Below are 20,792 nucleotides of genomic sequence, written 5' to 3'. Positions count from 1 at the left end.
CTCAAAAAGAAAATATATTTTCTTTTTTATCCTTCAATTCAAAAGTAAATTTTGTCCACCATCCTTTGGTGTTGTGGTTGGACACCCCCTCTTAAGCACATGAGGTCTTGGAATCAAGTCTTACTGGAACCAGTTTGCCATCAAGATTTATCCTATGTAATTTAGTCAAAAAATAAAGTAAATAATGTAATAAATTTGTCGGGCTTCAGACCTCTTTCATGTTGTTGGATTTTAGGCCTATTTCATTAATGGTTTAAATTAGGCGGTTATCATGTTTATCACATCTTCATGATGTGTCAATGCCTTGTAACGACTGACGTAGATCGTAGTTGATTTCTCAAAAAAAAAATTCAAAAGTAATTCTCTTGTATTTTCTCACTTTCTTTATTAAAGGAGTTGCAGATAAACGGTTGCTCATTTATCGACGACCCCTTCCCTAAAAAAAAAAGTAAAACATTTTTTTATTTTTCTTCTTCCACCTATCTCGCTTGTCAACATAAACTTTCACCATCATTCTTCATCGGCCCACACAGAAACATTCATCATAATTTTTCTTCTTCTCTCTCCCAGTCTCTCTCTCTCTCTCTTCAAATTCGGTCAAATCATGTATATAAGTCATTACAATGAGAAGGATGGAATAAACACATAATTGAAATGACCCAATCTTAAATGTGTCACGAGAAACAACTCTAGACATACTACGAAAACTTACCCTACACAAATCATCAAACAACTAACGGGTACTCCATTTCAACAAAAAAAAAAAAAAAAAATTCGAGAATGGGACACACAACCTCTAGCCCTAAACGTCCTTCCAGAGCCACAATAGAACCAACTTAGGAAGCGGTAAAATATTGAGGGAAAAGTGTTCCCGCCCCATTCGCATTATGTGTTCTTTTTTTCTTTCTAAGCTTGTGGTACAAATATGGATCGGTCAACTACCTTCCTCGATTATTGCATCAACTGTAAAATATCTGAAACCGTTTTTTAAAATCCCCATTAGAGGTTTGATTCCGGAATTCTCATCTGATTCCGATCACTTTTACCACTAATTTAATGGCCGGCGCAGCTTCAGCGCTTTTTCTTCTTGATATCAAAGGCCGTGTTCTTGTTTGGCGTGATTATCGTGGAGATGTTTCTGCTGCTCAAGCGGAGAAATTCTTCACCAAATTCATTGAAAGAGAGGTTTCATTCTTTCATTTCTATTACATTGTTTGATTTGGTTAAGTGAATTGACTTGGGGAATTAAAATTTTCTCTTACTGATTGAATTTGATTAGATTCAATCTTATTTCCATCGTCTTTGATTTTACACGTTCCTGCTTTGACAATTTGTTCGGCTCGGATCGTAGTCAAACTTTTTTCTGTTGTTTCTGTTTGAATCTGGATGAAATTCATTTCTTTATTTTGATCATGTTCTTGTGATTCAGGGTGATCCAGAGTCTCAAGATCCAGTCGTATACGATAAGGGTGTAACCTATATGTTCATTCAACATAACAATGTTTACTTAATGGCAGCAACAAAGCAGAATTGCAATGCCGCTAGTCTCCTTCTCTTTCTACATCGTGTTGCTGACGTAATAATCTCCTTTCTTGACATTGAAATTTTTTGTGTATTTTGTAAGATGATTTTTGCTAACCCTAAATTTTGGAAGTCTTTATGCTGATTTGTAGGTTTTTAAGCATTACTTTGAAGAATTAGAGGAGGAATCTCTAAGAGATAACTTTGTAGTTGTGGTAAAATGATTTATATCTCTTCCTTCACTTGGGTATTTTGAAGGGGAAGCAATTTAAAAAATGTCGTCTAATCTTGTAATGTTGTGGCAGTATGAATTGCTTGACGAAATGATGGATTTTGGTTACCCTCAGTACACCGAGGCGAAAATTCTTAGCGAGTTTATCAAGACAGATGCTTATAGGATGGAAGTAAACCAACGACCTCCCATGGCTGTGACAAATGCTGTGTCCTGGCGTAGTGAAGGGATACGATATAAGAAGAATGAAGTGCGTAAATCTTTAGTTTTTAGAATAACTCATTATCTTCCATTGCTAACATGTGAGATCAATAATTTTCTCTACTTTGTTAGGTGTTCTTGGATGTGGTTGAAAGTGTTAATATACTCGTCAATAGTAATGGCCAAATAATTCGATCGGATGTTGTCGGGGCATTAAAGATGAGAACTTATTTGACGTAAGTTTCCTTTTATTCTTGTGGAGTTTATTTAAAACTTACTCAGTGTCAATAAGAATGATATCTCAAGTAGTGCTTGCGCCTGGCACATCCCCATGGTAGATATAGCCTTCTTGCCCAATGGAATCATTTATCGGTAAAACAAGATAGTGAATTCTTGGATTGTTGCATGCTGTTTTCGTCCTAATGATGTTTAATAGCAATTTGAGTAGGCTTTGATTTTCAATTGTTATTATGTGAGGCAAGATAGAAATCTATAATCGTGGATTGCTTTTGAATTGTGATAATGTTATCTAATCTTGTCCTGCTAATAGGGATGACGAGAAGTGTTTGTTTTTTTCGTTAAAGTGGGTTATTTTGTTTGACTTTTTGCAGTGGTATGCCTGAATGTAAGCTGGGTTTAAATGATAGAGTATTGCTGGAGGCTCAAGGTCGATCGACGAAAGGAAAAGCAATTGATCTCGATGATATCAAATTTCATCAGTAGGCAATCTTACACTTTCCTTTAGTTGTAGTTCTTCGTAAAATCCTTTCTAGTCAACTGACTGCAAGTCTACTTGTATTAGGTGTGTGCGGTTAGCCCGATTTGAAAATGACAGGACAATATCCTTCATACCCCCTGATGGATCTTTCGATCTAATGACTTACAGACTCAGCACTCAGGTTTCTCTCTTTCTTGTTATTGACTATTTGTCTGCTAATATCAGTCACTAACTGCTTATCTAGCTAGGTGCTTAAAGACACGATATTCATTTATTCTTTTTGGTTCTTGTATCTAGGTAAAGCCTCTTATCTGGGTGGAAGCGCAAATTGAGAGGCATTCAAGAAGTCGAATTCAGATTATGGTAAAAGCGCGGAGCCAGTTCAAGGAACGTAGGTATATTAAAGAACATAACTCTGTAGCTTTTTCAACATCATGGGTAGGTTGGTGTTTTCTCAGAATGTTCAGATTTCATTAAAAAGTCTTTATTTTTTACTGATTCAGCACTGCTACAAATGTGGAAATTGAGTTGCCTGTACCATCTGATGCTGCCAATCCCAATATACGGACCTCAATGGGCTCTGCTACATACGCACCTGAAAATGATGCCGTTATTTGGAAAATAAAATCTTTTCCTGGTGGAAAGGTATATTTCTTCCCTTGGTATCTTTCATATCTTATATGTACCTTTTGTTAATGCACAAACAATTCACCATGAGAAGTCGACTTAGGGAGACCCAACGCCCATTTTCTTTGTTTTTTGCTTCTTCATTTGTTTCTTTTTTCATAACGAGCCGTGGTACTGTTATCAGTATCGGACACTGTTAGAGGTATCAGGTACAGTGAGTGTCAAAAGGCCACAAGGGATAACCACTACACGTGTGCGCTAGCGCGCACAGACACCCACATTATATACTGCTTGATCTGGTGTGCAATTGATTATTCATTTCGATTCTTGAATCAATTTGATTGACAATATTTTCTGTAATCAATCATTTAGGAGTACATGTTGAGGGCAGAATTTAGTCTCCCAAGTATAGCTGCTGAAGATGGAGCTCCTGAGAGAAAAGCTCCCATCCGTGTGAAGTTTGAGATACCATATTTTACAGTCTCCGGAATACAGGTATGCATTTCCAGAACTAGAAATTGCCCTTCTTGTTGAATTCAAGAATTGCTTCTTCGGTCTGTTTTTTTTTTCTCATCGTCTGAAATGGATCTAAAAAGACAATCCAAATAATTCATTTAGACGAGCGAGACATCATTAGTCAGACACAAACAAAAAGTCTCAAATCTGACTCGAGTCAATTCAGACCTCGAGTTTATTTGAAACTTCGCTCTACTGCCATGGGATGGGATTGCTTTGTATTATTTTCTGAAATGAAAGTCATAGGAGATATTTTACTTTATATCCAACTCTGATCATGTTCTGCTAAATTGCTAATGTGGATCTTAACTCGTTGTAGGTTCGATATCTGAAGATCATCGAAAAGAGTGCGTACCAGGCTCTCCCGTGGGTGAGATACATCACCATGGCTGGTGAATATGAACTGAGACTTGTTTAAACTTCTAGTATTGCTCCTTCCTGTCACACAAAATCTCTCTTGCTCATATCAATGTTGAGTTTGAAGGATCACTCATTAGATGAACTTTTTTTTTCTCAATCCACTCTGATGAGTGGATTTCATTTTTGTCCTGATTCTCACAGTTTACATATTTAATGAAGTTTTTTGCGTTGTTACAACTTACCAAGAGGCATATTTGAGATTTCAGTTTGGGCCTTATGATAATTGTATTTTCTCCTTTCGTTTTTTGTGTTGTTGAGTGAGTTCGTATCCACTTAAAATGTTCAATTAGATCTAAAAAAGCTTGACAATCAGAACCAGAGAGAGATGAACAAGCTATTACGCAGTACAGAAAAATCGAAACCCCATATTATTCAAGAGACGAAGTTATAGTATATTTATTCGGGATCATACTGGTTTGGGGAAAAGATAAAGCAATCAACAATGAATCATAGAGTACTGGTATTCGACAAACTCACTCACTAGTATAGGGAAAACCTTGGTGATAGTCGTGCCTCACAAATAGAGTATGTACTTTTTTCACAATTGGCCGTCTTTTTCACCCATTCATCAGCTTATCTAAAACCACATTTAGGTCAACCGATTGTCCATTCTCCGTGAGTCTTCTCACTGTAGTTCTTACCTGGTCTCTCGAGAACCCCATCGACACCACTTTATCTACCACATCATCAATCGGAACTCTTTTCCCAGACTCAGAAGAGCTTGATCCGCTACTGACACTGCTGGCAGTTGGCAGTGATTGAGGTAATAACCGTGCTGTTGGAAGACGAGCATAACTGCTGCTTCCTCCACCACTTTGGTCTGAAGGAGATGAAGAGAGCTGAGGTGGTTTTGTTGCTGAGCTACCGTAGCGAGAAGGAGACCCGCTATAGGAATACGAATCATTGACATTCATCCCACCTGCTCTGCCATATCCTGATGATAACCCAGCTGGAGGATCGTACATATAAGCAGCACTACCATAGAATTGTTGGGATGGAGGGTTTACACTGGGTGCCTGATTTATCGAGGGCGATTGGAAGGAAGTTGGTGGGTAGCTCCTAGCTGGGACGTAAGAGTTTTCTTCCGAACGATGGCTTATAGAAGGTTGGTGTTGCTGATGAGGATGAGGGATCACCGGGCCAGTTGGTTGATGGTGCTGAGGAATCTGGGATGTCTGAGAGTAATGTGGAGGTTGCGAGACTGGCTGGAAAAGTTGATGTTGTGGAGGAGGTTGGGCTGACAGTGGAGGAGGTTGGGCCGACAGCGGAGGAGGTTGGGCCGACAGCTGAGGAGGTTGGGCCGACTGATGAGTTAGGGCTGCCTGATGAGCAACTTGGGTCGACTGAGGAGGTTGGGACAAATGAGATGCAGATAATTGATATGGTTGTTGTGCCACCTCAGGCAACTGCACTGGTGGTGGAAAGTAATGTTCTCTTTGTGAAACCGGAGGGGCTGGATTTGCGGGTAATTGCGGTGAAAGGTGCATCGAGGGTGGGCCTTGTTGAGGTTGGGGAGGAGGAGCATTAGGAGGAGAAAGAGAGGAAACTGGTTGAGGAGGAACAGCTGGAGGCAGAAGTGGCTGGTGAGATTGTTGGGAAGAAAAACCTGATTGTGGCTGGGAATCTGAGTGAGTAGAGCTAGTTCGGCTTTCAGACTCCTGGTCTCTCTTTGACGCTTGAAGCTTTGCTAGTAGTTCATGAGCCTCTGCTATTTCTTGCTTATCTTGCAAGAACTGAACTCCAGTTTGTACCTGCAAAATGCCAGTAAACTAGATATGTTAGAAGAACTTAAAGATGACCTTTCTATAAAGTCATGGCAAAATCTAAATCTCCCGAACTGATCTCTAAATGGCTATACCTTACTATAACAATCAGGAGCCAAAGTACTTAGCGTTGGTTCCAGACTAGTACACTCGATAATACAGGTGATGTCAAAAGCCCTATTCTCTCTCAGACTAGGCTAATTGACTCGTCTATTACTATATTTTCATTACCACCCGACCTGTTAATGAGAATTAGCTAGACCGTCGGGGCGAAATTTGGTCGAGGACGTAGGTGCAAATCCTTGATCCACACAACGAGCTGAGTCACTCGACCGGGTTATTTACTCATTCCTACAAAATACACCACACATCCACAGACACACACAAAGATATATAGATGTAGTAGATATAGATATAGATATAGATATAGATATAGATATAGTCATATGGATGTTTTTAGACATGGGTCACAATCTTTACTCCAATAACATATAGATGTTCACAATCTCTACTCTAATAATTCAAATAGGTTTAAGTTTTCATACATAACAAATTACTCGAAGACTCGACCCAAGTTACTCTGGTGGATTGGCTGATCCCAACTACTAAAAACTGAAAGGAAACAGCGAAAGACCTACTCGCTTTCGACTTGTGTTTCGAATTTCCATGTCTACTTATTAACGTAGTTCAATGCACAAATATAAGATAATACCATACCTTCATATATGTATAGACAGGTATTAGAGAATTAGAAGTCTAAGTTCGATAATCGGGTGAGGGTACTATACCTCTCTTAGCATATTCTCCATCTGCCTCAATTTTCCTTCAGTAATGCCATGATTGTTCTCGACGAATACCTTCATATCAAGCACCAAACTCTCAAGGTTCCGAGTTCTGCTCTCCATTTGTGTCAGTCGGGCACTGACACCTTCTATGGCATGAAGCAAATCATCGGCATGTCGTTTCACTGCTCGATCAATCTCAGACAATGCCCTTGCATCAAAATCCTTACAATCTTTCACCGGAGAAGTGATTTTCGCAGATTCATTAACATCCATTGAACGACTACTCTGTATAAATCATGCAACCCAACAAAATAAATTATATTATAAGTTCAAATTTGATTTGCAATTCTAATAACACTTTGTTCCGACGAAGAATAATAAACCTAATTCAATTTGGGTTTCCCCAGGTTTTCATGAATAAAGTAATATATTTGGGTTATTTTGCGAAAGGGTCATACATAAGTACCGGGTTTTGCGAAAGGGGCATGACCTTTTATTTTTTTGCAAAAGGGTCGTGGACTAGTGTTGACCGGTTAAGTTCTAACACCATTAATCTAATTCCATTACTTAAAAAATATATTGTTACATTTAAGAAGTTTATGCTATTTTGACACTAAATTCGCAAAGGTGAAAAAAAGACATCCACCTTAAAAAAAAATTATTTTTCTAGATTTTCTAGCATTACACATTTAAATAATGAATTTCATAATCTAATATATGATGAATAAATGATACAATCAAAATATATTTATGTGAAATATAAAAAAGGAAGCAAAATTTCAACTCCGACATAAACAAGAGAGAAAAAAATATAAAAGCACATGAATATAAATCTAAACTTTATTCTGTCTACTCAATTTAAAGAGTTAGAAAGTAAAAGGAATTTAAGAAGTGTGATGAGGATTCGTAAAAAAAAAAAAAATTAAAAAAAAAACCCAAAAAAATCCTAAGCTCTTCTCTTGTCGGCACAATCTCTTAGTAAAACTCAAGCGACAACACCTCTTTCGATTTTCGATTAAAATCGAAGGTGGAAGAAAGAAAAAAAAATAAGAAGATGAATGATGTTAACTATTCATGTAATGTGATGTTAAATTTAACATTTATTTAACGGTCAATGTTAGTCCACGACCCCTTCGCAAAATAATAAATAGTCATGTCCCTTTCGCAAAACCCGGTACTTATCTACGTCCCTTTCGCAAAATAACCCAATATATTTTCCTTAATTCAATTTCACATCTTATCCCAGAGTTGAATTGAGATCAAACCCCCTACTACAATTATTCAACTAATCTTCAAACAGATAATCAAAGAACAAAAATCAATTAGAAGAAAAAAAAACCTAGAATCAGTAACGATGGGTTAGTGCAAAACCTAGAATCAATAAATAGAAAGAGAGAGAGAGAGAGATACATACTCTAACAGAAGAGTTGATCTTGGTATCAACGGAATTCGAAACCCTAGTTCCAGGTTGAGTGATCCCTTGGTGATTAAGAGATTGTGAAGTAGTGAGAGGTCGAATTGGTTGAAAATCGTAACTAGGTAATATATTTTCGTTCTTAACACCCGTTTCTTTGTTGTGTTTTTCTTCTTGAGAATTTAATAAGTCGATGAAAAAAACGTCGTTTGGGGATGATGATGATGATTCTGAAAGATCCATGATTTGTTTGTCCATGAACTTGGAAGTATTCATGAAGAAATTTTAGATTACTTTTTCAATTTTTAGATTTAGAGAGAGAAAGGGAAATCCAATGAACGAACTCTCAGTTTACAACTAATAGAGGAGAGACTAGAGAGAGAGGACATCAAAAAGTTTGAGTCCTAAAAGGGAAGTCTTTGACAAGTTTAAACCGTTGGATGTTCTTTTGGTATTTATAAGATGATATTGTTGACGGTCACTATCGCTCTAGATCTTTCTCTAACTAAGTTTATAAGGATTGCTTTGGTGGCAAGTCAGGATGATGTTGGTGCAATTTGGCTCAAATGGTGGCCCCTATGTGGAAAATAATCCATAACCAAAAATATTACTCCTCCAAAATTATGTGTTTTTTTTGTTGAAAGTTCCAAAAATTATGTTGAGTCTCGATAATATTTGATAAGGAAGAGTCAACAGTTGGTAGCCTAAGTGGTTCCAAGGTGTTGACATAAACTACAGAAATCTCTGGAGGTCTCAGTCTCAGAAAAGGTGGAATCGTTGGTTTTTTTTTTTTTTGATGAAAAATCGTTGGTTATTTGATTTGGAATTATTAGGGTGTAAATAATGCAGTTGGGCTTTAGGTCATTGTCTTGTTAGAGTATAGGCCCAGTCTTGTTTCAGTTTGAGTGGGCAGTTATTGAGCATATCACATCTTTGATGTATCAATGCCAAATGTAGCGACATACGTAGATCGTAGTCGACTTCAAAAAAAAAAATATTTGATAAGGAAAAATATTACTCCTCCAGCAATCATGTTGAGTCATAATCCGACGTACACATCTAAATTTTGTCTATATTATATTTTTGATGGCTTAAGTGAAATCTAGCGGTTAAATTTAAATTTTTATCAAATTCCAGTGTGCATTTTGAGACAAAATATTATTGTTGGTGGTTAAGAATTTGGACTTTGGTAAGTTTGTTCATCATAATAATAGTAAAATTGTTAGACAAATGTTTTTAGATGAGAAGTAGCCATAAAAGGTAGAAGATTATGTCATTTTGAAAGCCCTCCAATGGACATTGTCACAACTTTTTACAAGTGTAGGTTGATGGTGATCCTTAGAGAATTACCAAAGCTATTGCATTTAAAAAAGAACAATTTACTTGCATCTATTTCAACTCAATTGTAGATCAAGGAAGGGAGGAGTACATCTAAGTTTTTTTTTTTTTGTATTTCTTGTACATGTAATAGCTAAAGAATTCCCTACGCAAAACTCAAGAAAATCTGTAAGGGTCTTATGTGTCAAGTTCTAATTGAGATTCTCATTTTTAGGTGGGTAAAATGGATATCTTCAATTCTTTTGTTTCTCCAATGCAAAACTCTAAATTTGTTTTATATACTTATGTGACATAATTATTTTTGTAAGTGTATATTAGTTTATTCTAAAAATTTATAAACACTTGACTTCTAGTGGTTGAAACCTAAATATTGATGAGTTGAACAATTAGAGATATCTCTAAGAAGACATTCTATTTTGACTTCTGGTGGTTGAAACTTAAATATTGATGAGTTGAACAATTAGAGATATCTCATAAAAGACAATCTAGAAATAGAGTGTCCTCTTGAAGTATCTCTATTTAACTACTTTGACATCATCTTTGAGATCTAAAATTCTTATATAACACTTAAAGTTTCTAAGATCGGGTGTTACTCTGGAGAGGTTTTTAATTGATATATTACCTAAAAAAAGGCAGCATGCGAGAAAATATGGGACTGTATTATCTTTTTCACTTAAAATTGAAGTTGGGTCATAGCTTATAAAACTCTTAGTATTAACTATTTTGTTTAAAAATGTTGCAGCTTTTTTCAGATTAGGAAACACAAATTTTCTCTCAAAAAGTCAAAAATATAAACCACAATCTCGTGGTTGTTATATAATTGTTTTCTAGAAATAGATGGGAGATTCTAAAGGCAATGCCCGAAGTTATTATAGGCAATTTCGCTAGAGGCAATCTCTAGTTTAGTTAAAGGCAATGTGTGCTTAAGAGGCAATATTTAAAATGAGAGTTTGACCTTACGTCTAAGAAAAATATTCTTCTTCATCTTGAAGAGGAAACATATCGATTAGGTGAAATTCGAACTGAAGAGGGAATCCGTTTGAACTGCAAGGAAATACAGACCCCAATCAGAAAGTTCGTTTGCCAAAAAAATGCCGCCAATATAGAAATTGCAACAGAATCGAAAGATGAAGTGAAATTCGAATTGAAGAAGAAAGCGATCTGAGAAGTAGTGAGAGAGAACCAAACACCAAAAATAGACCCAGGTTTGAGAATGAGAATCAAGCATGTAGGCTATCAGAAGACCTAAGGTTAGGGTTACCATAATAGGAGTACCACCAAGGTCAAGGAGAAAAGCATCCAACAAGAGCAATGACAATCCATGGGTGTGAGAGTACCCATCCTTTTTCTTTTTGGATCTTAAAAATACTTGTAATGCTTGAAGCTAATAACAGACATAGTATCAACTTACAAGTCACAACAACTAGTCCTTTAGCCATATTCAATTGATTTACCCATTTCCATTTCATTACCAACTCTCTTGAAGGTCGGATCATGCAAGTTGAAGAAAAATTGGTATTAAACCAAAGTATAAAGAACAGAAGGAGGAGGAAGAAGAGAGAGATTTTTTTGTTTAGGTTGGGTCGCACACCAACAATCCTTGCCGAAAAAGAAAGAAGTGGTGTTGCCTCTAACCATTTCTGGTCAAATTGTTTTGACCAAGTATTTGGAGCAAAATACATTGCCTTTAATAAGAAAACACATTCTGATAAAAAAAAAAAAGGTCGCGACTTTGGGGAATAAAAAAAATTCTCCGGGGAATAAAGACTTTTCTTAAAACTAGTCAAATAAGATTGACTTTTATGTTTCTTTTTTATTGCTAAGGGGCTTTTAATTTTAGAAGATGCTATAACTCATCACCTCTCTACCACCTCATCTTCTCGCCACCTCATCATCTTCTCCGGCGAAGGTCGCCGGCCGACTATTTTTCCGGCCCGCGACCTCCAAACATAAAAAAAAATTTTCTCTCTTCCTCTCTCTCTCTCTAACACTCCGGCGAAGGGAGACCTTCGCCGGAGGTCCGGTCTGTCCATGAACAGACCAGATCCGGCCTGTTCATGGACAGACCAGATCCGATCCGATCTGTCCATGGACAGACCTTCAACAGACCTCCAAGGTCTGTCCACGAACAGATCTGTTCGACCTTGAAGGTCTGTCCATGGATAGACCAGATCTCCCTTCGCCGGAGTGTTAGAGAGAGAGAGGAAGAGAGAAAAAAAAAAGAAAAAAAAATTTTTTGAAGGTCGCCGGCCGGTGAAGATGATGAGGTGGCGAGAAGATGAAGTGGCAGAGAGAACAGATGAGATGGAGGAGAACTTTCAAAAAAATGTAATTTGCATTCCCCATAAAAATTTATTCCCCGGAGAATTTTCTTTATTCCCCGCGGCCAAAAAAAAAACACATTGTCTTTAAAATTTCCCAAACTAGATTATGAAAAAAAAACGCCTCTCTTTTCTCATCGTCAATAAAACTTCACCATTCTTCAACAAATTAATAAAAGATAAAGTTCAACAAAAAAAAAAAAAAAAATTAATAAAAGATAAAAAACCATCACTACAACCAATCAACCACTTCACCACCATGACCACCACACCACCTCTACCCCCAACCACTCCACACCTCTACCACACCCACTCTAGAACCTTTGCCACCACTTGACCACCACTCAACCATCTCCCCCTCTCTTTGTAGTAGCCAAGAACTACAGAAAGAAATAAAGCTAATCTATATTCACTAGAAAAGTAGTTTTTGTAGTTGTAAAAAAAAAACTCATTTTCTCTCATTATCACAACTAATCTTTTGAGAAAAAGTTTTAGATTTCAACTTTAAGTCTTTAATTGACAAATTGTTTCAAATATCAAATTTAATTTCAAAGTCACTCAACCAACAGGTCTTGGAAATGACAACAACTCTTCAACACAGTTCAACAAAAAAAAAAAAAAACTCTTCAACACAATACATGACCTTTGACTCTAAGCTCCTCCCTTTGGGCTCAATAGCAGTCTATATGTTGCATACGAAAATAAAGGGCAAAAAAAACAAGTACAAAAGATAGCTACTTGCCTGGATTACTTTAACCAAAACAATTACTAACTATTTCGATATAACTGTACCATTTGCTGTATCTATTTCGAAACAAAACAGTAACTTTTCCACAGTTATCGACTCTCGAAACATTCCTCAAGCAAAGATAAATGGAAAATGCTGAATGTAAAAGAGTTGTATCGATGTCCATATATACAAATGTGGATTTGACCTGACACTTAGAATCCTAAACCTCAACCAGTTTAGACAGAATCAACCCAATCCATTGTTTTTTCCTCACCGGCTAAATCATCTTCCTCAACTTTTTCTGTTCCTGCTGTCTGAAACAGTGCTTCCTTCAACCTTCTGATTTCAGATTCCCCCTCTTCTAGGCTCTCCTGTAACATTAGTACCTATAGCCATAATTTTCAACATTTATGTTATTTAAGCATGTCAACAGAAGGGGTATAATAAGTGAAATTCTCTACAGATCACAGTTATAGTTCATATATCCCCTTGGAACCCAGAAAAACCTGAAGGAATCATAGAGAAAGAGAGAGGACTGCCGGCCCTCTATCTCCTCCCTCTCTTCACTCTATTGTAATAATTAAGATATAGTAAGGGGCAAGAGAGTAGAAAAATAGAAAACGATGAAAAGGCAAACCTGTAAAGAGAAAAAGATAATTTTAACAAGGAACTGTAAGTTCTTTCAACAAAGAAAAAACAAACAAGGAACTGTAAAGTTAGGGCCCGCGCTGTCTATCGGTCAAATATAAGGGCCAAACAGGAAGCTTGGTCAAATCTTGGGGGCGATTTAAGAAATCGTAACTCTTTTTTTACAGGCGAAGGGCATGTACACCTAACTAATCTATAGGTCAGACACTAAGGATGCCCTATGATGGATCTGGAACACATAACAGAGCGACTAAAGAATTAGTTCGATAGAGTGATGTTTGCAAACACACTAATCAGCAACTATTCCTTCAGAGTTTGATCTTCTGACTTCTCGATTAGTATCAACGAGTTTCGCCCAAGAGTCTTAACTACTTGTCTAACCCAACCAAAGTGACGATTTGTAGTTACCACTTACCAACTCATTTGATTTTCCTACATCATCAAGTAACCCCTCCATGTTCTTATGCAACCCTGCACATCCAAACAAAAGCATTAAAAATCAATAAACCAATATGCTGGAATAACTTAAAAACAAATGATTAGAACTAGACATATTCTTCACAAATGTGTTTGGCCTACAAAATATACGATAATTAATCCAACGAAATCATGGAAACTGTTAAACGAATATTCAGAAACAAGTATAGGAATAGGCGTATTGCACAAAAACGACAATGAATCATCATCTTAAATCTTCAAAGAAATCAAGAACTTATAGGAGAATCAAGTGAATGCATAAAAAAACCGAATGTTTTCAAACTTCAAGTCAAAACCTACCATTTAACAAAATCAAACAAGTTCTACCTTCAGATTTCAAAAGATGTTAAGCACCAACAATAAAGAGTCGCATAAAGCTCTATTCGGGCAAGCACAATTAATGTCCATTAGATATGAATCTTACCATCAAATTCCTTTCTGAGTTCTACATTTTGAGATTTCTGTAGACCAAGTTTCATTGCTAAATCATGGATCTGCAAATAAAAAAAATGTAGTCCTTACGCATGAAACGAAAAGAGACTGAATTAAACTATATCTAGAGTTTAAATACTGGAATCGCTTTCTATGGGAAAAATAAATACAATAACATGAGTTTAAAAGGGTAGTTGAGGTTAACGAAGCATAACTATATAAGCACACAAGAAATGTGCAACGACTTGTCCGTTGTGGGATAGTACTTTTTCTATACCTTTCCTTCAGGGGCGATCTGTCCAATCTCCTCATTTTCCACCTGCAAGGTCCTACATTTGGCCATAATGGCATTAAGATTGTTCTCCAGTTCTTTTACTTTCCTCTCCTTCTCGTCAAGCAGTTTCTGCTTGTGCCAAAGAGCAAAGATTAGTAGCTCTTACCAAAACAAAGAAGCAAAACTAGGACAAAACTCTGTTTTAGCTCAAAGATCGGGAAAATATCAAAATAATACACTTTAGTAGGACAATCCTCAAGCTTTCAAGCATATAAAAAAAATCAAAGTACTTGAGAGTTGAGAATTACCCACATAAGAACAAGAGAAAAGAAGTATTGTTACGACTATCAAGTTCCGATAAGTTACAAACGAGGGATCGATGGACCACCTTTTTCTTCAGTTATACTTGCTTGGGGGATTTGGATTTTTTTTATAGTTCCCCTATTGTTTGAGACCATTCTGAAGGATTTGGATGAACTTCTTTGTTCTTGGAGGACAAGTACTCACAAAGAAGGTACAAAGCTTTGGGACTTAATCCCCGGTGCGGTTATATGACATATAAGGAAGGTTTGTAATAGGGGTGTCTTTAATGAAAAAAGATTTGACTTCGACCACATTAAGGTGACCGATTCATATGCTACTCTTCTTTAGGGCCAAGGTGAAGAATAGAACTCTATTAGGGACTTCACTCATAATTCTCAAAGGCAATCCGTGCAACATTGTAAACGTTTTAGTGTCGAAGAGCATGGTTTTCCAGAACCTCTGTTTCCGTATCAACGGATAGTTACTTTGAAAAGCTGGGATCAAGCCCTTCCATATCAACGGATTCCCATTCAAACTGGTTCTACCAGTTCCTCTATACTAGGGTTTATCGAAGGATTAGATCCTGCCATAAAGTGTAGATCTGGGATAATTACTTTCTCATATCAAATCTAGCAAGTGGTATATCATGGTTGCAGTTAAAAACTGCTAACAACTTTATATCAGAGACAATCTTTCCTGGTTAAAAAAAAAACATTAACCAAAGACCCGTTATTAAAGAAAATAACCTACAGCACCTTTAAACCCGTAATATGCTCATGTATAGCTAGATCAAGAAATGACCTCCTTGCCTGTCAACATGAACAAACTCTTGTAACTTTGTGAGACAAATGTTTAATGTAATACCACTATCGCATTTGTTAATATGTATCCAATAAGAAAATGAAGAATACAGGCTACAAGGGACACCAGATAACCAATACTCAAGGACTTGACAGTAACAGACCAGAATGCATGAAACCTAATAAAATAAAATACCATGAGCATATATCTCAGTGTGGAAATGGCTCTTTGTGAAACCACCAAACTAGATCATATTACCAATAAAAAGGGAAAAAAAAATATTCTTAGGTTGTGTTTGATAGCAAGTTGGGGAAAGGAAAAAAAATGGAGTAAAATTTTCTTCGAGAAATTCTCTATAAATACCTCCCATATTTTCTGATGGATTGGCTGATCCCAACTACTCAGAACTGAAAGGAAACAGCGAGAGACCTACTCGCTTTTGACTTCCGTTTCGAATTTCCATGTCTACTTATCTTAACGTAATTCAATGCACATATTTAAGATAATATCATATCTTCATATATGTATAGACAGGTATTAGAGAATTAGAAGTCTATGTTCAATAGCCAAGTGAGGGTAATATACCTCTATTACCATATTCCCCATCTGCCTCCGTTTTCCTTCAGTTATGCCATGAGTGTTCTCGACGAATACCTTTATATCAAGCACCAAATTCTCAAGGTTCCGACTTCTGCTCTCTATTTGTTTCAGTTGGGCACTGACACCTTTTATGGCATGAACCAAACCATCGGCATGTGTCACTGCTCGATCAATCTCAGACAATGGCCTTGCATCAAAATCCTTACAATCTTTCACTTGAGAAGTGATTTTCGCAGATTCATTAACATCCATTGAACGACAACTCTGTAAAGACCGTGCAACCCAATAAAAACAATTAGATTATGAGTTCGAATGAAGAATAATAAACCTAATTCAATTTCAGTAAAGACAATTACAATTATTCAACCAATATTCAAACAGATTATCAAAGAACAAAAATCAATTAGAAGAAAAGAAAAAGACTAGAATATCTTATCATGGATAAGTACATAACTATCCCACAAACATCTAGGGCAAAAAATATATATAGAGAGAGAGAGAGATACATACTCTAACAGAAGAGTTGATCTTGGTATCGACGGAATTCGAAACCCTAGTTCCACCTTGAGTGACCGTGTTTATGACACTAGTACTGATGTACTCTTAAGTTTTCAAAAAAAAAAAGAAAAAGTGTATTTATGTATAGAGTTTGTTTCTCTCTGGATTTCTCACTGTCTACTGTCGAATGAATGAGTATAATATTATACGAATATAGGCGCCCCTTCTAGACAAATTTAAGGGAGAGGTGTGAGGGAAGGGGGCGCCTTTAACAATTATGGCAAACTCGTTTAAAACTCCCCGTTAACTCTTTTTCTTTCAATTTTTGTTACATTTGCTTTGTAATTTGAAATATCTACAATCTGATATTTGTTTGAAATTTTATTCTTTCAAATTTAATTTTCGATTTCACGTGTAGTATTTTTTTCATTTTTCAATTATAATACGGAGGGCTTCCATTAAAATTTCGCACCAGACTTCTAAATTCTCGGTCACGCTACTCGTGACCCCTTCGTGATTAAGAGATTGTAACGCAGTGAGAGGTCGAATTGGTTGAAAATCGTAACTATTAATGGAGAATTTTGGTCTTTAGTAAAGGGACATGGTTAAATAGCAGTGGGAACTTCTCAAAAATAAACTTTTTCATATTTTAAGTCCCTTTTCTAATTTGGTAAAGTAATATTGCTTTTGAAGATTAAAATAAATAAATAAACATTTATACTGATTCAAAATTAAATTTAAAAATAGCAATAAAAAAATATATCAAAATTTTTTGTCTCCTTTTTCATTTTTCTTAAACCTTACACACTCCACGTCTCCACCATAAAACCCTACTTTTACCCTTTCAACAATATACAATCACCACTAATAACCTTGTTTATTTGTATTTAAAGCGTTTAATATGTCTCAAGACATAGATGATCCTTTATTAATGAAATATGATGTTTCATGGATGGAAGGTAATGGACAATGATGTCTCATTAATACAAGATGGTTTTTCTCAATCTAACAAATTAATACAATCAATAACTGAAAATGTTGGTGAACACTTGTCGCAAGAGGTAAGAAAAGTACTTATTTGATATTTAATTGAAGAAATTTGAGTTCTTAGGTTATTTCTTCGATGACATAATCTCGAGCACCTTTTCAATTGGTGAAGATGATAAATTTCGACATAATGGTCGAAATTAATGACAAATTTTGTCACCAGAATAGTCGAAATTAATGACAAATTTTGTTACAAGAAAAGTGTCAAAATTACGGTACCGAAATATGTAATAAATTTCGACCACCGTGGTCGAAATTCTGTTAGTTGGTCGATTTTTTTTCTTTTGCAGAGATTATTTGTAATTATTCGTTTGTTTTGTTTTATATAGCCAAATATCTGTAATGACGGTGAAAATTTCGAAAATGTGAAAGAAAAATAAGAGAAATTCGTTTTGAGAAACTCGGTTTTTCACCTGATTTGGAGGGAGAGAGAGAGGGAACTCGACTTTCACAGAAGATGAAGAAAGGGGTTTAGGGTTTTAGATATTGTTAGTTCTAAAACTTTTAATTGAAGACTTATTTTTATTTAAAAAAGTTTTTTTTAATAAATATGAAATATTTTGATAGACTTATTTATAAGTTAATGTCTACTTACTAAAAGTGTCAAAGTCCCTTTACAATTCATGTCCCAATACACCTAAACAAGGTCCCTATACCAAAGACTGAGAATTTTAGACTACTTCTTTAATTTTAGATATAGAGAGTGAAAGGGGCAAGGAAATGACGGCCGATTTAATGAGCTCTTGTCTTTTTTTAGATTGTTAAGTTTATATGTTCAATCTTCGATTAATTTCCGTTTATGAACTATTTGATTATGATCCAATATTACAAAAAAATTATCACCAATTTATCTTGTCTTTTTTTACCTAATTTAGTGTTTTAGTTTTCTCCATGAAACAAAGAGTTACTTGTTTCTATCGAGTAAGTTGACTAGTTGATTTGCAACAAAAAGAAAAAGTTAGCTAGTAGAGAAAACAAATAGAAGTTATTTTGGATGAAATCGTAGGAGATTAGGAGACCACAAAAAATTAATATTGTAGACAGTTTCTTTGTTGCAATGGTGTTGTAGACGTTAGAAGGCAAAAAAGTTTGAAAGTCGCCGAAAATTTTAACCGGTCGGCGACATTCATCGTAGAAGATGATAAGGTGGCGAGATACATGACGTGGATGAGAGAGGTGATGAAATGGAGTAATGAGGTGTCTTTCGTCTTTTTAAAACAAATTTCATTTTGGCCCCTAGTTTGTTCTAAAATAATTAAAAAAATTTGGGAATTAACCCAAACTTAAAAGGGGGCCAATTTTGAATTTGCAAAATCATTTTTATTGGAAGGACAATATGGAAACAAAAAATTGACCATGAAAGTTAGCTAATGGTGTTAATAAAAGGGGGTCAAATTTGAATTTACGAAAAACAGGGGGTCATAAAAGGAAGCTGGTCATAAAGTAAGGGGTCAAAAAAGAAATAACTCATTAATTTATTTTGAAAATTTATGAAGATTTGACTTCTATTGGTCGAAACTCGAATGTTCACGAGTTAGACAACTAGAGGTACCTCTGAGAAGACATCATCTTTGATATCTAAAAATCTTATGTAACACTTAAAGTTTTTAAGATTGGGTGTTGCATTGGAAATGTTCTTAATTGATATACTACCTAAAAAGACAGGATGCGAGAAAGTATGAGATTTGTACTTTCTCTTTGACTTAAAATAATCTAAAAGTTGGGTTTTATCTTTTTGAATGCTTATTGGGAATTTTATTCATTTTGTTTAAAAATATTGCAATTTATTTGAGGTTAGAGAAACAAATGGGTGCGGCGGCTAAAAGCACCTGAAAAAATTGTTGTTAGCATTGAGGAGATTGACTAAGGGCAGTCTCGATTGACCCCCAACGTTGTTGGCACCCGAGTATAAAGACCTCGGATCGACCCATCTGAAACCCAAAGCAAACTTTCAAACTTGGACCAGTTCGAAAAGTCTCATAATGACCAGTCTGAAACCAATCCAAGAGGATTTTTAATAGTGGTTTAGGATCAAGCTTTTGGAACCAAGGTCCTTTCTCTCTAACTCATCATCATTGATCAAGGTTGATTTGAAATCAAGGTTATTTCCATAGTGGTTTTACTTTCTTTCTCTCTCTAAAACAAGGTTCTTTCCCCCTCTAACTCCTCATTGTAGATTAATGATGTTGGGTTAAGGTTGTTCACTGACAACGTGATGATTGTGATGCGAATGAGAAGAAGATGCGATAAAGATTGAGAAGAAAAAAGAGGACAAGAACCGAAAAAGAACAGAAGAAAGAAATAAAAAACAAAAAAGAAGGGGGTTGGGTCGGACTAGGTGCTTACAGGCACCTGACGCGAATAGCAATTCCGCCGGGTTCCTTGAGCCACTCCCAAAACAAATAGGGAAATTTTATAGGCAATACCCAAACATATGTTAAAGGCAATGTGTTTTTCACTTAAGACTTGGTCCAAACAAGTTGACCAAGTATGGTTAGAGGCAATGTCCAAATTTTTTTTTTCTCTTCTTCCTCCTTTCTTCTCCTTCTCTTCTCTTTATCTCTTCTCCAGATCGGAAACTCTTTGTTCCCTTAGCCTTCAAAGAGGGCTTCCAGATCTAGAAACCCTTCGTGAAGGAGGGTTTCCGATCTTCGCCTTCACGAATTCAACTTTCATGTGTTTCTCAATTTCGCAATTCTGAAATTAGTTCAAATTTTTCATTACAGGGCATTTAGAAAAGTTCAGGTTTTGTTATGATCACCTGGGCATCTGCTTCACCACTTGGAGTATTTTTATTGATTGATGGACCAAGAAGGAGGAAGGAAAATTCAGTGCGCGGTTTCTGTTCTCCTCAATTAGTATACAATTTTGAAGTTCTTGCTCTATTTTTTGTAAATCTTCTGTATAGTTTGTCAATGATCAATCATTATATGAGAAACAAATGACGAGGACATACCAAAATGATCCACTAGATTGTCGTTTGGCAACACTAAAATAAATTACTTTTAACTTATATAAGCAAAAAAAATAGAAAAGTTAGTTTGGCAATGGAAAAATGTTCCACTTCAATTAAGTAAAAAAAGGCCAACGCTTTGGGGAAAGCTATATAGTTTCCGGGGTGTGAAG

The 20,792-nt window shown here is 35.9% G+C and overlaps 3 protein-coding genes across 3 annotated transcripts; 1 reads left to right on the top strand and 2 right to left on the bottom strand.

Annotated features, from left to right (window-relative positions):
* The first annotated feature begins 776 nt into the window (after window positions 1-776).
* Window positions 777-4,416, top strand: LOC147532619 (AP-1 complex subunit mu-2-like). Its single transcript, XM_086647817.1, has 11 exons — window positions 777-1,185; window positions 1,430-1,576; window positions 1,674-1,736; window positions 1,827-2,003; window positions 2,087-2,190; window positions 2,566-2,673; window positions 2,757-2,853; window positions 2,970-3,067; window positions 3,176-3,317; window positions 3,672-3,794; window positions 4,135-4,416. The coding sequence occupies exons 1-11, from the start codon at window positions 1,057-1,059 to the stop codon at window positions 4,231-4,233; spliced, it is 1,287 nt and encodes a 428-aa protein (XP_086503943.1). The 5' UTR covers window positions 777-1,056; the 3' UTR covers window positions 4,234-4,416.
* Window positions 4,417-4,572: 156 nt separating this feature from the next.
* On the bottom strand, window positions 4,573-8,814 carry LOC147532618 (uncharacterized). The gene is made up of 3 exons (XM_086647816.1): window positions 8,198-8,814; window positions 6,787-7,068; window positions 4,573-5,986 (listed from the first exon to the last, which is right to left on the bottom strand). The coding sequence occupies exons 1-3, from the start codon at window positions 8,471-8,473 to the stop codon at window positions 4,793-4,795; spliced, it is 1,752 nt and encodes a 583-aa protein (XP_086503942.1). The 5' UTR covers window positions 8,474-8,814; the 3' UTR covers window positions 4,573-4,792.
* Window positions 8,815-12,607: 3,793 nt separating this feature from the next.
* Window positions 12,608-16,828, bottom strand: LOC147532617 (FKBP12-interacting protein of 37 kDa-like). The gene is made up of 7 exons (XM_086648456.1): window positions 16,632-16,828; window positions 16,107-16,385; window positions 15,476-15,529; window positions 14,421-14,546; window positions 14,136-14,205; window positions 13,650-13,705; window positions 12,608-12,972 (listed from the first exon to the last, which is right to left on the bottom strand). Exons 2-7 carry the CDS (start codon window positions 16,371-16,373, stop codon window positions 12,823-12,825), a joined length of 723 nt encoding a protein of 240 aa, XP_086504582.1. The 5' UTR covers window positions 16,374-16,385; window positions 16,632-16,828; the 3' UTR covers window positions 12,608-12,822.
* Between the last annotated feature and the right edge of the window lie 3,964 nt (window positions 16,829-20,792).

Source organism: Eschscholzia californica, unplaced genomic scaffold (assembly GCF_041429995.1).
Source record: "Eschscholzia californica isolate CP2 unplaced genomic scaffold, dmEscCali1.0.p SCAF_6, whole genome shotgun sequence".
In the NCBI taxonomy this organism is placed as follows: domain Eukaryota; kingdom Viridiplantae; phylum Streptophyta; class Magnoliopsida; order Ranunculales; family Papaveraceae; genus Eschscholzia; species Eschscholzia californica.
The sequence above is the reverse complement of the archived record's forward strand: the minus strand, read 5'-3'. Positions and strand labels throughout refer to the sequence as shown.

What these genes read in the sequence shown, in the direction of transcription:
- LOC147532619 (XM_086647817.1), top strand. Translation starts at nt 1,057, where the DNA reads ATGGCCGGCGCAGCTTCAGCGCTTTTTCTTCTTGATATCAAAGGCCGT. An exon ending in TTCTACATCGTGTTGCTGAC is followed by an intron (nt 1,577 to 1,673) that starts GTAATAATCTCC and finishes GCTGATTTGTAG; the next exon opens with GTTTTTAAGCATTACTTTGA. An exon ending in GAGATAACTTTGTAGTTGTG is followed by an intron (nt 1,737 to 1,826) that starts GTAAAATGATTT and finishes ATGTTGTGGCAG; the next exon opens with TATGAATTGCTTGACGAAAT.
- LOC147532618 (XM_086647816.1), bottom strand. Translation starts at nt 8,473, where the DNA reads ATGAATACTTCCAAGTTCATGGACAAACAAATCATGGATCTTTCAGAA. An exon ending in AGATCAACTCTTCTGTTAGA is followed by an intron (nt 7,069 to 8,197) that starts GTATGTATCTCT and finishes TGATTTATACAG; the next exon opens with AGTAGTCGTTCAATGGATGT. An exon ending in TGGAGAATATGCTAAGAGAG is followed by an intron (nt 5,987 to 6,786) that starts GTATAGTACCCT and finishes GGCATTTTGCAG; the next exon opens with GTACAAACTGGAGTTCAGTT.
- LOC147532617 (XM_086648456.1), bottom strand. Translation starts at nt 16,373, where the DNA reads ATGGATGTTAATGAATCTGCGAAAATCACTTCTCAAGTGAAAGATTGT. An exon ending in AGCATATTACGGGTTTAAAG is followed by an intron (nt 14,547 to 15,475) that starts GTGCTGTAGGTT and finishes TGGCACAAGCAG; the next exon opens with AAACTGCTTGACGAGAAGGA. An exon ending in ACTCAGAAAGGAATTTGATG is followed by an intron (nt 13,706 to 14,135) that starts GTAAGATTCATA and finishes TTGGATGTGCAG; the next exon opens with GGTTGCATAAGAACATGGAG.